Source organism: Nannospalax galili, unplaced genomic scaffold (assembly GCF_000622305.1).
Source record: "Nannospalax galili isolate Female #2095 unplaced genomic scaffold, S.galili_v1.0 scaffold751, whole genome shotgun sequence".
Classification (NCBI taxonomy): Eukaryota; Metazoa; Chordata; class Mammalia; order Rodentia; family Spalacidae; genus Nannospalax; species Nannospalax galili.
The window spans coordinates 737,587-751,681 of record NW_008331125.1 but is presented as its reverse complement, the minus strand read 5'-3'; the positions used below and the strand labels follow the sequence as shown (position 1 = coordinate 751,681).

Sequence of the window (14,095 nt, the reverse complement as noted above, 5' to 3'; positions counted from 1 at the left end):
TGGAAAAATTACGGTCTCTGTTGCTTCTTTTTTAGAAGGAAACATGTATTAGTGTTAAATATTTTAATAATTACACATGATGTGTTGGGCCAGTGTCTCAAGTAGGGACAAAATACTGTAGTTCTGAGGCTAACTCATCTTCAAAAGTCATATTTCAAAACAGTCTTTTTTGAGTATCCTTTTATTTGTAGGATTTGATATCTTTAGCCTTAATTCTTTAAGGTACTAGAAAAAAAATGTTTTCTGCAGATGAAATATCCTTGATGGTGGCTGTTTGCTTTAAAAAAATCCAATGAATTCACATAAGCTGCTAGTGGTGCTTTACTCTGATTTTGAACAACTCCCTTTGAGGTTGTTTCCATCTGATGTACAGTACCCTTCTCAGACACTGTGGAGGAAGATTGAAACATTAGTCCAAGCAAACTATTCTATACTTTTAGTTATTAAATACTTCTATTTGTTTTTTTTTGAAGCTAAAATGTATTTGTTTTACTTATTTTTGTAGTGAAAAGGATGATGCAACAAGAAATTTGGAAGATGTGAGTATTCATTTTAGTACAAATATAGCTTGAACAATTTAGAGATAGGTCATATTTTTACAAATAAGTTACTTTTTCTTTTAAAACATTTAAGTATCCATGCAGTTTTTTAAATGAAAAATGAAAATTTATTTTGATGTTAGAATATTTTTCCAAGCAGATGTATATATTTCCCTACAAAATTGGAATCGTATGTGAATTTCTACCCTGCTTTTTCTCTCTGTCACATAACATTATGTGAATAATTTTATTATGTTAAACCTTTAGATGTAATGGGTAAGCATCCTACATGATATATGGGAAATGCTTGGATGAGTTTTTCTGGTAGTATTCCTTTTTATGTATATATTTTAAGAGTTTCTTTTAAGATTGTACCTTTATTTCCAGCTAACAATGTTTAAAAGCCAGAAGGAAGATTTTCTTATGTGAAAGATAAATTTTCTTAAATTATGCAAATACCACTTTGAATTAAACCTATTGATCTGTGCTTTGCATAATTCAAAAGAAAGTATGTAACTTTGCATGTACAAAAAAGATTTATCTATTACTACAGTTAAAGAGGGGGTTCTCTGATGACTATAGTAGAGAGAAAATAGTGGACTTTGTGAAGCAAACCTTCTTGGAAGACACTGTGATATCTTATGGGAGAGTAGATGTAAATTCAGTCACAAAAGAAGGTGGTGAAGGAGAAATTAGACCTTATTCAGGAAATGCAAGGTGAGGTTAAAGTTTGAATGAACTTGATGCGTAGAGAACTGGAAGGACTCCACTCTAGGAGCGTTTCATGTGTTCCTGGAGCTGAAAGCAGGCCAGTGTGATCAGAGCATAGTGACAAGAGGGAGCGTGGAATGAGGAAGGAGGAAGAAGGGGGAGAAGGACTGGCACATGTTACAGCATTTCATAGGCCATGGTGAGAAGCTTGAGTTTCATCGTAAAAGTAATTAGGAACACTTGAAGGATATTTATTAAAAGGAAGGGTGCTATGGCCAACTTTGCATTTTAGAAATATCACCATTGGTGGTATAATAGAGGACAAATGAGAGGGAGCAGATTAGGGTGAAGGGAAGCTGTTGGAAGGCTGTTGAGGGAGGATAGCTCAGTGTAGGATCACAGCTGTGAGATGGGAAAGACATGGAAGATGAGGAAGGCATCTAGGAGGACCATAGGTTTTGATTTGGAGGACTTGTTAGAAAAGCACAAGAGAGAAAAGACTTGAGGCTAGGAGGAAGATGAAAATTAATTAGCTTTTTTGTATACTTTGAGATTGAGATAAGTTGGAGACACCTGGTAACAATAAAATGGGTATAAATAATATAAATTTGCTCTTAAGTTTATGGATAGGGTGAGGTCACCTAAGGATAGTGTTTGGTCTTTTAACTTGTTTGTATCCCAAAGTCTTAGAAATGATTTAATCTATAGGTCCTTTCCACAGAAAATGTACACGCTGACAGACAGAATTTTATGACTTTGTTTGAGATCTGCTGAGCCCAGGTCTGTGTTAGTTGCTATCAAGTTTAGTGCTCAAGAATTACTTAAACATCTTGCTGAATGCACAGTTTCTATCCACAGAGATTTTTGGTTCAATAAGTCTGCAACAAGGATTGGGATTTTATAATTTTAACACATTATTCTATAAGGAGTCTGAGAACCAAGCGTTGGAGATTACTATTATAAGGGTTCATTAGCCTCAAGTCAAGAATCCTGTCTTACCATGACTCTCCAGGCCAAAGAATCACAAGAGAGAAATAATCCATGTGGTGTAGTTTCTTCTCTTCCTCCCCTTCTCCCTCTTTTTACTAATGCTTGGAGCTGTTCTGGAAATTGAAGATATAATAGTAAGCAAAACAGGCCAGAATGTGAGTCATGGAGCGTTCTTACTTGTGTGAGAAACAATAAACAAGTAAATAATTAGTGCTATAGAAATAGGTGAGTGAAGAGGACATGCGGTGGGAAGGTGGTTTTACCATGTTATCAATATGGTCACAAATTGTACCAGCAAGAAGGTAGCATTTGGGCAACGAGGTGAAGGAGAGGAAATAGCAAACATGCAGGTATCTAGAGTCACACTGTTTCAGGCTAAAGAGAACGCCTCCAAAGTTGGCTGGTGGTGTTGGGTTAGAGTTGGAGGAGATTGTCAAGGAGAGGGTAGGGAGCCTCAAGTGAGTTGGGGATCCATTGCAAACATTACAAAGATTTCAGAAGAGAAGTGATTGCTCTGAGTTAGATTATAGGACTAGGTCTCCTCTTCTTTTTTTTTTTTTTTTTTAGCTTTTTTTTTTTTTTTTTCTTTTTCTTTTTTTCTTTTTTTTTAGCTATGGTAGAGGGTTTTCTGCTGCTTGTTGGCCCCAGGGCCCTTAAACCTCAGCTTCTGCTCTCTGCTGCTTCTACTTGAATCTAACCTGGATGATGTCAGTATGCTGTCCAACTGCCTCCAGAATGACATTTCCCACTTGGATAAGAATAGCATTGTGGATAGACACAATAATCTGGGTGATACAGAGGGGAACAGTCTCAGCTACACAGGAGCTGGGCATGAACTGAGCAAATTACCCTTCCTGGGATCCCATGCTTATGTAATTAGCCTAGAGCAGACCCTAGTGTCTTTCCCAATGGGAGAAGATTCTTCAAGCCCATAGTGGCTCAGAACTAAGCAAGCCTGGCCTAGAATGCAAGAGGGTCTGGGACGACTCTCTAGAGGTGAAAGGAGAAATGGAATGCTTGGCAAGTACTGACTTTCAGTTTTTACAGGATGGAGAAGATGAAGGTACAGAGCATGATGAGTACAGTGATGGTGATGAGAAGAACCTGGTGAGAGAAAGAATTGCAAAAAAGTTAAAGAAGGATCCAGGTGCAAATATGAAGTCAGCCAGAGAGGGAGAAGCAGAGAAGAAGCCAAGCCGCAGGTGAGTCAGCCATATGCCTCTGGGCATCTGAAGTTTGTCTTTTTATATTACTTTTTTCTTGAGACTGAGTATACTTCGCAACTAATGTGTCAAACTGCCATTGCATAATATATATTAAATATTATAGTTATGCAAATTAACCCTTTTAGGGGCCTAAAAGAAAATAGTCCAGAATCAAAGTAAATTTGTCCAGCAGAAACTTTTCAAGTTAAGGATCTACATACTTTTAATGTGGGATAAGCAATATATTAGCTAGATGTGAAAAATTGTGTTTGCTTAATACTAATGAGAACACTGAGAAATTTGCATCAAAAAGAAAGATGCCCTCAAACAGTTTAGGGAAGTTAAATTTGTCACCATTGATGAATAAAGCATGTAGGTCTGAAAACATACTCAAAAGTCTTTTCAAGAGTGATTTACAAAATACTATACACCCCTCTTAATCACTGGTATCATAAAATAAATTTCAGTAAATGATAAGTTCAATCTGGTACTAAAAGTTTGTTTGATTCTCTGACTTAACATTTTACTTTCTTGAGATTCAATTCAATTAGAAACCTCTCTCCTTCCTGTGTGATTTCTTTATTACAATGCTATAGTATATATCTTAAGTAATGCTGCTTTATAGGGTCATAGGATATCTTTTCTTCAGCTGGTCTATGTTTGAAATAAGATAAAGTTCATATACATAACTTTTTTTTCTATTGTGTTTCTTAGCCTCATGTGGAAAGCTTAAGGATAAAGACATTTCCTTTGCATGGGTTCCTCAATATTTGTTTTGTTTAACCAAAAATAAAAATGATCCCCAGAAGTTTCCGCTGAACATGAGATCACTTTCTGTAGTCAGAAATGGAACTTAGATGTTATCTTATTTCTTTTTCCCAGTAGCTTCACCTGAAACTTAATCACTGTTGAATAATTTATATTTTCCCCCCTCTCGTTCAGGGCATGTGCTTTCTGATGTTTAGGAATAACATCTTTTTTAAAGATTAGGTTTATAATACAACAAAATATATTTTAAAAATTTCTAATAGGTGAACCAAACACTAATTTGTTTTATTTAAGTGTTGCTTAAATTCTAAACTCTGTCTTATTGGCCTTAATACAATTTTAAATTCTTAAATAACCTTCAATTAACATTAAATTATAATTTAACAAAACTGAATTTTTTATGGGAACTAAAAAAGGCTTATTTTAAATGGTTCTTTCGTAAATGGCTAAAAATGACTTGCCTCACATAAAAAATACCAAGCATTTCCTTTTCCAAAAGTGTGTTCATCCTCACCACAAGTGGTTATCCTTCAAAAATTCTCACTTGTGGTGTGGTCCTGATGAGCAAGCATGGCACAGATAGATGGATAAAGGGGTAGGGTCTTGATCATGAAGATGGCGGGGAGCTACAAAAGTGAATTATTTATAGGTGAACGAGGCATTGAGATTGTGTTTCATGTACAGAATGGATTGATGAATGCAGTATCTGGGACTACTAAGAAAACTGACAAAAGGCAGGGTGATTTTTATAGTTTTAGAAGCTAAAGTCTAAGATCAATGTGCTGACAGTTTTGAATATGGATAAGGACACTTTTTGGGACTCAGAGACTAACAGCTCTCTTTCACATGGTGGAGGAGAGTTCTGGTGTTTCGCCACTTCTCATAATGATGCTGATTCCATCATGGAGTCTGAGTTACCTCCCAAAGGCCCAGTCTCCACATAGTGTCATGTAAGGGTTTATACATTCACCATAGGAATTTGGGGGGTAGCAAACATTTGATTTGTTGCAAGAGGAGAGATTGAAGAATAGTTAGAGGCTTTGGTCAGTACATCCGTGTGAAAGATGTTGGTGAACTATCTAGTACTGGTTATTCTAAAGGCTGCTTCACATGAAAGGGTGTTTAATAATTAGGTATTGTTGATTTTCCATTTGAAGCTTAGTTTTTATGATGATTTCTTATATAGGCACATCCTAGGAAACATCCAGTCATGTTAACAATTTCCCTTTCTAAATGAGTATAATTTACGTAACTAAAATAATAAAAACTTTAAGTTAATGAGCATTTTGTAAATTCACTGTAGAGGAAAGATGAATAAAGTATTTTGCAAGTTTTCCAAAGAAAGTAATATAAGAAAATTAATTCTCTAAAGCTTCTTTAAAAATTTTAGGTAAGGGCTGGCTGGTAAGATGTCTCAGCAGGTAAGTGCTTACTGCTAAGCCTGAGAACCTTTCAAGCCTCAGGACACTCCTCTCTTTTCTAAGTATTATTAATTGTACTTTTTCTTATCCTGCCCACATCCCTGTGCCTGTATCTGGATAGCAGGATGCCACTCAGCAGAATTACAGCCATAAAACAGTTGTTACTGTGGCTTCCCAGTGTCCTGCCTCAACTGTATCACCAACACATCTTTCATTTGCTTCCCACAATGTTTGATTCAAACTCCCAGCTCACTCTGCATGTCACCTAGATTCCTGTTTCCTGAAGCTAAAGAATGATTCCATTCTTTCCAGTGTCTTCAGTTTTCTCCTCTCTGGATCTTTCCCTCAGCTGGTGAACAAGCTCAAGACTCTCCCAGCACTCAAGAATAAAAACAAACCACTCCATGTTATTTCCTGGCCTCACCTCCTTACTACCATCTATTTCTAAGTGCTCATAGTCTGCTTCCCCTCCACTCCTCCCTGAAACAGGTCTCATGAAGGCCATCTAATTGACAAATCTAATGGCTCCTTTCCAGTTCCTTTTTCTCTTGGCCTCCCACCTGTGGAAGTTTTCTATTTTTCCTCTTGAAACCCTTCCCACCTCTTTCTCATTCTCACTTTCCCCTTTAAATTGTGATTTGTTATCCAAACCCATTTGTGTAATATGGGAATTATTAGGAATGCTGAGTCTCAGGCCCCACTTCACATCTTTTGATTCAAAACCTGCACTTTACCAAGCTCTCCCAGTGATTTTTATGTATAGTACATTGATATAGGAGAAGTAAACATGTTAGCTCAAAGGACAGAAAATTGGTGCTACAGTCTGTCTCTCTTTTGGGTATTCTGATTGGAACTTTCTCATATTTCTGTGGTATAAGTATGACATAATTTAAAGTATGATAATAAATTATAAGGGTGTCTAGTTGTTTGTGTCTTCATGGTCAAACATTATAGGTACCCAGACATTTGTATGGATGAATAAAAACCAAACAGGTCCTACCTTAACAAATCATTTTTTCTTCTAGATCTTATAAGTAACTTGTTTGTACTTCCACATGGGATTTATTAATTTGCCTACTTGAAGTGAACTCCTTTTGGGGAGGTATCTTATTTATATTTACATTTTCAGAGCTTATATATGAGCATATGTTGACTGGTCATTAGAGTCAGTAGAAAGGGTAGATAATAAATAAATGAAAATACTGTAATTTATTACAGAAAACATTTTCACTCCCAGATTGACAGTAGGTTAACTGGTGGGGCTTACAGAAATACTAGCATCATAGGCTCTGCATCATTTGGTCTGCGATAAAGTTTGGGCACTTCTTTTTTTGTTTTACTTTTTAACTATTTAAATATAATATACATCCAGAATATATCTATGTGAACTTTGTTTCATAGTATACATAAGTATACAAGTTGCTAAATTTAATGGATTAGGTACTCCCATATTCCCATCAACAGATCAAGAAAGAGTTTCTCTAACCTAGAAATCCTGCTTTCCCCCATTTTGGTAACTTTTGTCCTCTTTCTCTAACAGGAGCCACCTTTTGAACTTCTGAGATCAGACTTTAACTTCAGGCAGAAGTATTTTACAGAAACCCTCCAGATATTCTAGTGTGCATCCAGGGATAAGAATCACACCTACTTAGTTACTTCTGGGGTACAGAATAAAGTGAGATTAAGGGTATTTCATAGGATCACCTCAGATCTTCTTTCAGTATAACAGAGATCAAACATTTGTATCAATTGAACTTGTTTAAATTTTGAAAACAATAAAAGGTTAGTATGTAATCAAATAATTTTAGAAGGAAGAAAATAGGACATTTGAATACTCAATGTTTTTAAAAAGATGTGTGCTAGTAACAAATTCAGTCAGAACTTGTCTGTACATTAGTATCATCTGAGAACAGGTCTTACTAAGTTAATGAGGATTCTTGTTATATGGTCATAAGAAAAAATTTAAAATGCCCATTTGTTTTAATGTGCAAGGTTGGTTAAAAGTTGGGATAGTTACTATTTATTTTTTTGAAAAGTCTTGAAGACTTGAGTTTACTTGTTATGAACCCTTTTTGCCTGTAAGTGGAGCTGAGCAGCTGCAAGTCAGTCACATAAACTCTATAGTTTTCTTCTCTGCTTGTTTCTAGCATCTTCTATGCTGATTTATAATGAATAACTGATGCTAAAATCAGATGGGATAAGCAGACTGGTCAAAAGTCAATTGCTTGTTGTCATGATTATAATCATTATGAAATTATTATCTTTCATTGTGTAACATGTCATCTATAATTTTATGATTTTTTTGTTTTCATTAAATTGAAATACAAATCAAAGAAATCTGGATACATACTCTTAAATCACAATCATTTAAGATTTTATAGTGATCTTCCAAGACTATGAGAGTGATATCAGTCTTGGTTTTTGAACAGATTCTAAATTTATCAACCGTGTTTTATTTGCCTGATATATTTAGTTGACTGTAATTCCTTTTTCATGAAATGGGATTCTTATTTGATGAAATTAAGTAGAACTTGTATTTTGCTCATGAATGCTGTTAGGTTGAATAAATGTGAGATGTCTTGCTATAAGATAGCACCAGGTAGTTAGAGATGAATATTAAAGCTGAGGCTAAAGTTCTGTGAATCAGTTAAACTATAAATTATAAAACAAGTGTTAATATAAAGTCATAAGTGATGTATTTATAATCCCCAAGGCTTGGATGAACACTTAAAGAGCTGTTAATAATTTAGTCTCTCATCTTTGCTTGCTGGATTTGTAGTGTGTGACTAGGATGTCGGATGGAATTTTGGATACTTTTTGCCTCTCAGATTTCTAGACTTCTAACGTCGAGAATTCTTGCATCTTACCCTGTTCGTGTTCTGCTTTTGTTTGTAATCATACTTAGGAAGTCTAGTTTTCCATGGTACCTAAATTTGGTTTTCTTTAGCAAATTCAAAATGTTAGTCTAATACTTAAATTTCAAAAAACTGAAAGATAACACATTTTTTAAATGATAGTGTGCTTTTTAAAAGATTGTAAAGTACAAAAGCTCAAAATCCACAGGCATTCCAACAAGCCAGTTTAAACCATAGCATCATCTCCAGCACGTCCCCTTTGTTAGCTCTTCAGAACATTCACAGACAAGGGGTGAAATTAACCTTGGAGTACTTCTGCTTCCTTTTACTGTCTTTTACTTCAAAGTGTTGACTGAAGCAGGTAATGAACAAGAGGGAGAGAAATAGAAACACACACACCTTAAATACGGAATAATTGGTCCACAAATAAACAAAACTTGCAATTATTTCTGTGGTCTGCAGTAATAGTGGTCCAAATGTATTTTCAGGAAATGTTTTGGTTGGATGGCAGATATTAGGTTTTAGATTAGTCCTGGTTTTAATAACATTACATTCTTTACTAGAACTTGATACTTATTTTTATGTATTTCTCCTGACTAGCCACTCTATTTTTCTAACCGATCATTCCAATCTCAAATATATGTAACTCTTATTGCTATTGCTAGCCACTGTGTAAGAACTGCTGTGTGCTAGGCTTGAGGAGCTTGAAAACAAAGAGACATGATTTCTGTCTGCACATGTTCATAATATAGTTGGTGTGGTTTGCATATATCCCCAAAAGTTCAAGTGTTAGAAGAACTTCATCCCCAATGTAGCAGTGTTGAAAGATGGGTTCTTTAGGGGGTGACTAGGTCATGAGGGTAATCATGCTGATTAATGTGACTCTTGTAAGTGTGGGCTAGTTATCTTAGTGATGGATTACTGATAAAAGAGTTTGCCTCCCTGGTCCAGTCCCCTCTCACAACACACAGGCACACATATAAATGTACTCTCTTGCCTTCATCTGCTTTCAGTCATGGGACACAGAGAGAAGGTCCTCATCAGTTACAGGTCTCTCAACCTTAGACTTTTCAGTTTTCAGAACTAATCACTCAGTCTCAAGTATTCTGTTAGTAGCAAACACGAAACACGACTAAAATAGTAATATAAAAATAAGAATTGTAAACAGATAATTATAATTTATTATAGCAATTGCCCTATTAGACATTAATAGATTAATTGTGCAAAATATAAGATATTAAATTGAAGAGCTCTATGTGGTCCAGTCCTGTACAATGCCTGTATTGGTTTATATTTATAAAATATAAATGTTCACTTTGTTTATATATATATATATATATTTCATAAAACATCCAAAGCAAAAGAGATCCAGAGGTGGTAGTCCATGTCTATAATCCCAACACTTGCAAGGCTGAGGAATTTGAGACTAGCATGGGCAATATAGCAAATAAAATGCCACTAATTTCATATGTGGCACCCTAATTCTACTAAGATAAACCATATTTTGGAGCCACTGTAACACTTTTGCATCAAGTTCAGTTCTTTAATGTTGCGTAGTCTCCCAAAGTAGACTAGATGGTTTGTTTTACTGTCTTTACCTGTTACGGTTAAAACTTTGGAACGGTATCAGTTGTAATATAAACCATATCATAGTTTAGTATTTCTGGCAACCTTCCTTTTTCATTCTGTTTGGATCTTTATAGAAGGAATTTTGGATATTCTCAGCAAAACTGTTTCTTGGGCTGTTTGAAATAGTATACCGCTTTTAAAATGCCGAGTCAGTTCATTGAAAACTGGTTAATCCATATCCAAGAGCTCACCTTCAAAATAAAACCCCCAAATCCTTGAACTTGAGGCACATACTCCAGAGGTATGACAGCTCTACTGTTTTTACAATTAAATCCTGTATGGCAGACAGGAAGCCATGAAACACATGTGGGGGAAGATTGTTCTGTCAAAAGGGACTAGAGGAATTTGCATGTCTTTAGAATATATTTATTCATTTTACCCTTGAGAGTTACAATGTATTGATCTTGCAGCATCAGTTGTTTATAGGGAATAGAGCTGTACATCTGAAATATGTTATTGAGATTATCCGTAGAAAAGTATTCTTTAAATTAGTCAGCATTTGTAAAGTGTTCTCTACACTGGAACACATGTATGTACATTGAAGAATTTTGCAGTCCTGGTTGCTTTCTTGCCATCCTGGAATGCTCATTGTAAATTCACCTGTAAATTAAATAGGTGAGTGGAGTTGGAGTAAGATAAGGAAGAGAAAGGCCACTTGTAATTCAAATTCCTTCGTTTTACACAAAGCACATAAAATTGTATAAGGGCCTGAGGGAAAATTCTGGTTGGTAATTCTGTCCCTGGCTTTTCTTTCTGTCTTCTTGTCTAACTCTTCCATCTTTCTGATACCATTTGGAATTTTCCCATTCATTGAGTCCCTGTGTATATAGGTTGCTAGCCAGTCTGTTTCCCACAGACACTTATTGAACTTCTCTAGTAGAGCTCAGCGCTTTGCCTGCTCAAGTTTTCTCCCCAAATTTTATTCCCACAGCAAAGCTACAAGGACTACTTTGTATTATTATCCTTGTTTTTGCAAGTGCAACAAACCCCAGACATTAGATTTCTAAAAGGTGAAGTGAATTGTCTTATGTCCATGGCTACAAAGCAGCAAAGTCAATACTCAGGCTGTATGGTCTGTGTCTCTGTGGAGCCTAGAGAGAGGTTGAATAGGACCTGGTCACGTGTGTCCAGCTCAAGATAGATTGGCATGGAATTTTTCTAGCAGGGAGCTCCAGGTTCAGTGAAAGACCCTGTCTTAAGAAATAAGGTGAGAAAGCAATTGAGGAAAACATCTAGACATCAACCTCTAGCCTCCATCTGCTCCCACACAGACAAGCACATCCATATACAGCACACACACTTCAAAAATAAATTCAGGCAAAACTGAAACATACATACATACATACATACATACATACATACATACATAATCTCAGTAGCTTAAAACAACTGTTTTCTGGCACATCCTGGTGGTAAGCTACAGATCTGCTCTGTGTTGTCATCATTCTAGGGCCCAGGATGAAGGAGCAGCTTCTTTCTGAGATTGTTTAATATGGCAGAGGGAAAGAATGATAATGGAATCATGCTAGCTCTTAAAGTTTTTGTTTTGAAGTGACGTGTATCATTTCACAAATATCAATTAATGACTCTCACTTCATCATCTCATTGGGTAAGCAAGTGATGTGGTGTCAGTCAAGTGACATTTAAACACCTTCACAGGTAGCAGCAATGAATGGCCAGGGACGGTCATGCAACCTACTCCAGTCTGTGTTGACTAGGAATTGTCAGGAATACCTGTGACTACAGAATAGATTTAGGCATCTTCGTCTTTCTCCACAGCAAAGAGATGCAACAAAGACTATATAATCATCATTACTAGAATTTTTTAAAAGAAGGATATGGAGGCTGGAGAGATGGCTCAGTGGTTAAGAGCACTGTCTGTCTTTGCAGAGGACCTGAGTTCAGTTCCCAGCATTCATGTGGTGGCTAACAACTGTCCATAATTCCAGTTGCAGGGGACTCTGATTCCCTCTTCTGACTTCTGTGGGCAGTGTATGGCATGGGTGCACTTACATACATATAGACAATACACTCATACACAATTAAAATAATAGAATATCTTAATAAAAAGATATACATTTCTAATTATTCAGACCTCTTAAAAGCAAAATGTTCTAAACTTAAAACTCTTTTTAGTCTTTATGCAAGGGGTGGGGAAGACAACAGTAGCCATCTCCCACTAGTTTCAGAGGTGCTGGAGAAACACTCCACATGCACATAAGATTAAATAAGAACTTTCTTATTAAGCACCTTCAAGATCAGTTCCTTGAAAGGAATAAAAGTGCATTCAGATTAACTCAAAAGAATGTCTATATGAAGAAAAAGGAGTGTTGCACAGAATCCAGATAAAAGAATTGCTTATGACCCTCCCTAGAAAGCGAGTTGTCAGAAAATTAGGTTTTCTCTTCTGCTGAAACCTTGGACTCTGATTTTCCCTGTTATTTTGTCTTGTTGTCTTCTATAAACCTGTTTCTCTATGGGAATATAGTTGGCCTCTTCTTGACTATCAGTTCTTCAGAGAGAAATTGACTTGATTTGTGACTCAAATTTGAATACCCAGGAGACACAATCTTTCTGGCTTGACTTATGTCTGGTTGTCATTCATTTATGGCATTATAGTGAGGAGCCATGAGGCATTTAGATGAACTAAAGACAGCCAGTCCATTGTCTGTCCTTCCTTTTTTCTTAGTATAGTGACTCTATGTTTAGTTGAACCCATGACTGTCCAGTGAAAAGACATTCATCATTCTTTGTAGCTGTGAGTGGCCATGTGACCATATTCTGACTAATGAGGTAAGAGAGAAATATACCAGACCATTGAGAAATCTTTTCTTAAATAATGTTTTTCATTTATTCTTTGAGAATTTCATACATGTATACAATGTATTTTGATCATATCCAACCCCTACTTCTCCCCAGACATGTCCCCTCCTAACTTCATGTTCTCATTCTTTGCATTTTTATATTCAGCTGAGTCCAGTTAGTGCTGCCCAGCTGCCCATGGGTGTGTGCACCCACCAGAGCATGGACAGTCTACCAGTAGCCACACCCTCAAAGAAGCCCCAATAGCCAGCCATCAGCTCCAGTAGCTCCTTAGCTAGGAGAGGAGCTTTGTGAGCCCCTCCCCTATCCATGCTTGAATTTTAACTGTATTGATCTTGTACAGGTAGGTGTCATAGCTAATGTGAGGTCAAGAGACAGTAGCCATGCTGTGTCCAGAAGACAGCATTTCACAGCACTCTTCCCCATTTTCCAACTCTTACACTCCTTCTGCCTCCATTCCCATGATGCTTCCTGAGCCTTGGGGGAGTGGGTTGATACAGATTTCCCTGGACTGAGCACTCACTGTCTCTTATTCCCAGCACTTTGACCAGTTATGAGTCTTTGCATCAATTTCTACACACTGTAGAAAGAAGCTTTTCTGACCAAGGTTGAGAGCAGCACAGTACAGATCTATGGGTATAAACATAAATATTTAGAAGACAGTTTGACAACATGACTATTTAGCAAAATACCCCACCTCCCCCGCATGTGGTTTAGAAATGCTTTTTTAGTTAGGTATGGTGATTCATGCCTATAATCTCCACATTTGGAAGACTGAAGCAGGAGGATCATGAATTCAGTGCCAGCCTGGGCTACATAACAAGAGCCCATCTCAAAAGAAAAAAATTAAAAAAGGAAATAAAAATTTCAACTAACTTTTATAATTTCTTAAGAAACACTATTGGGGACGGAGAGATGGCTCAGAGGTTAAGAACACTGGTTGTTCTTGTGGAAGACCCAGGTTCGAATCCCAGCACCCACATGGCAGCTAACAACTGTCCTAACTCCAGTTCCAGGGGATCCGACAGCCTCTTCTGTACTCCATGAGCACTGCACAACATGGCTGGACTTACCTACATGCAGGCAATATGTGCATACACATAAAATAAAAATAATAAATAAAATATTTTTTAAAAAATAAACACTATTATAGT

At 36.5% G+C, this 14,095-nt stretch overlaps 1 protein-coding gene across 1 annotated transcript in view; it reads left to right on the top strand.

Annotated features, from left to right (window-relative positions):
- Cwc27 (CWC27 spliceosome associated cyclophilin) overlaps positions 1 to 14,095 on the top strand; it is a 230,556-nt gene that overhangs the window by 35,996 nt on the left and 180,465 nt on the right. Inside the window, exons 9-10 of the mRNA XM_029557817.1 lie at positions 506 to 539; positions 3,288 to 3,442. Of these exons, the coding sequence (XP_029413677.1) occupies positions 506 to 539; positions 3,288 to 3,442 (189 nt within the window). The remainder of the gene's footprint in view (positions 1 to 505; positions 540 to 3,287; positions 3,443 to 14,095) is intronic.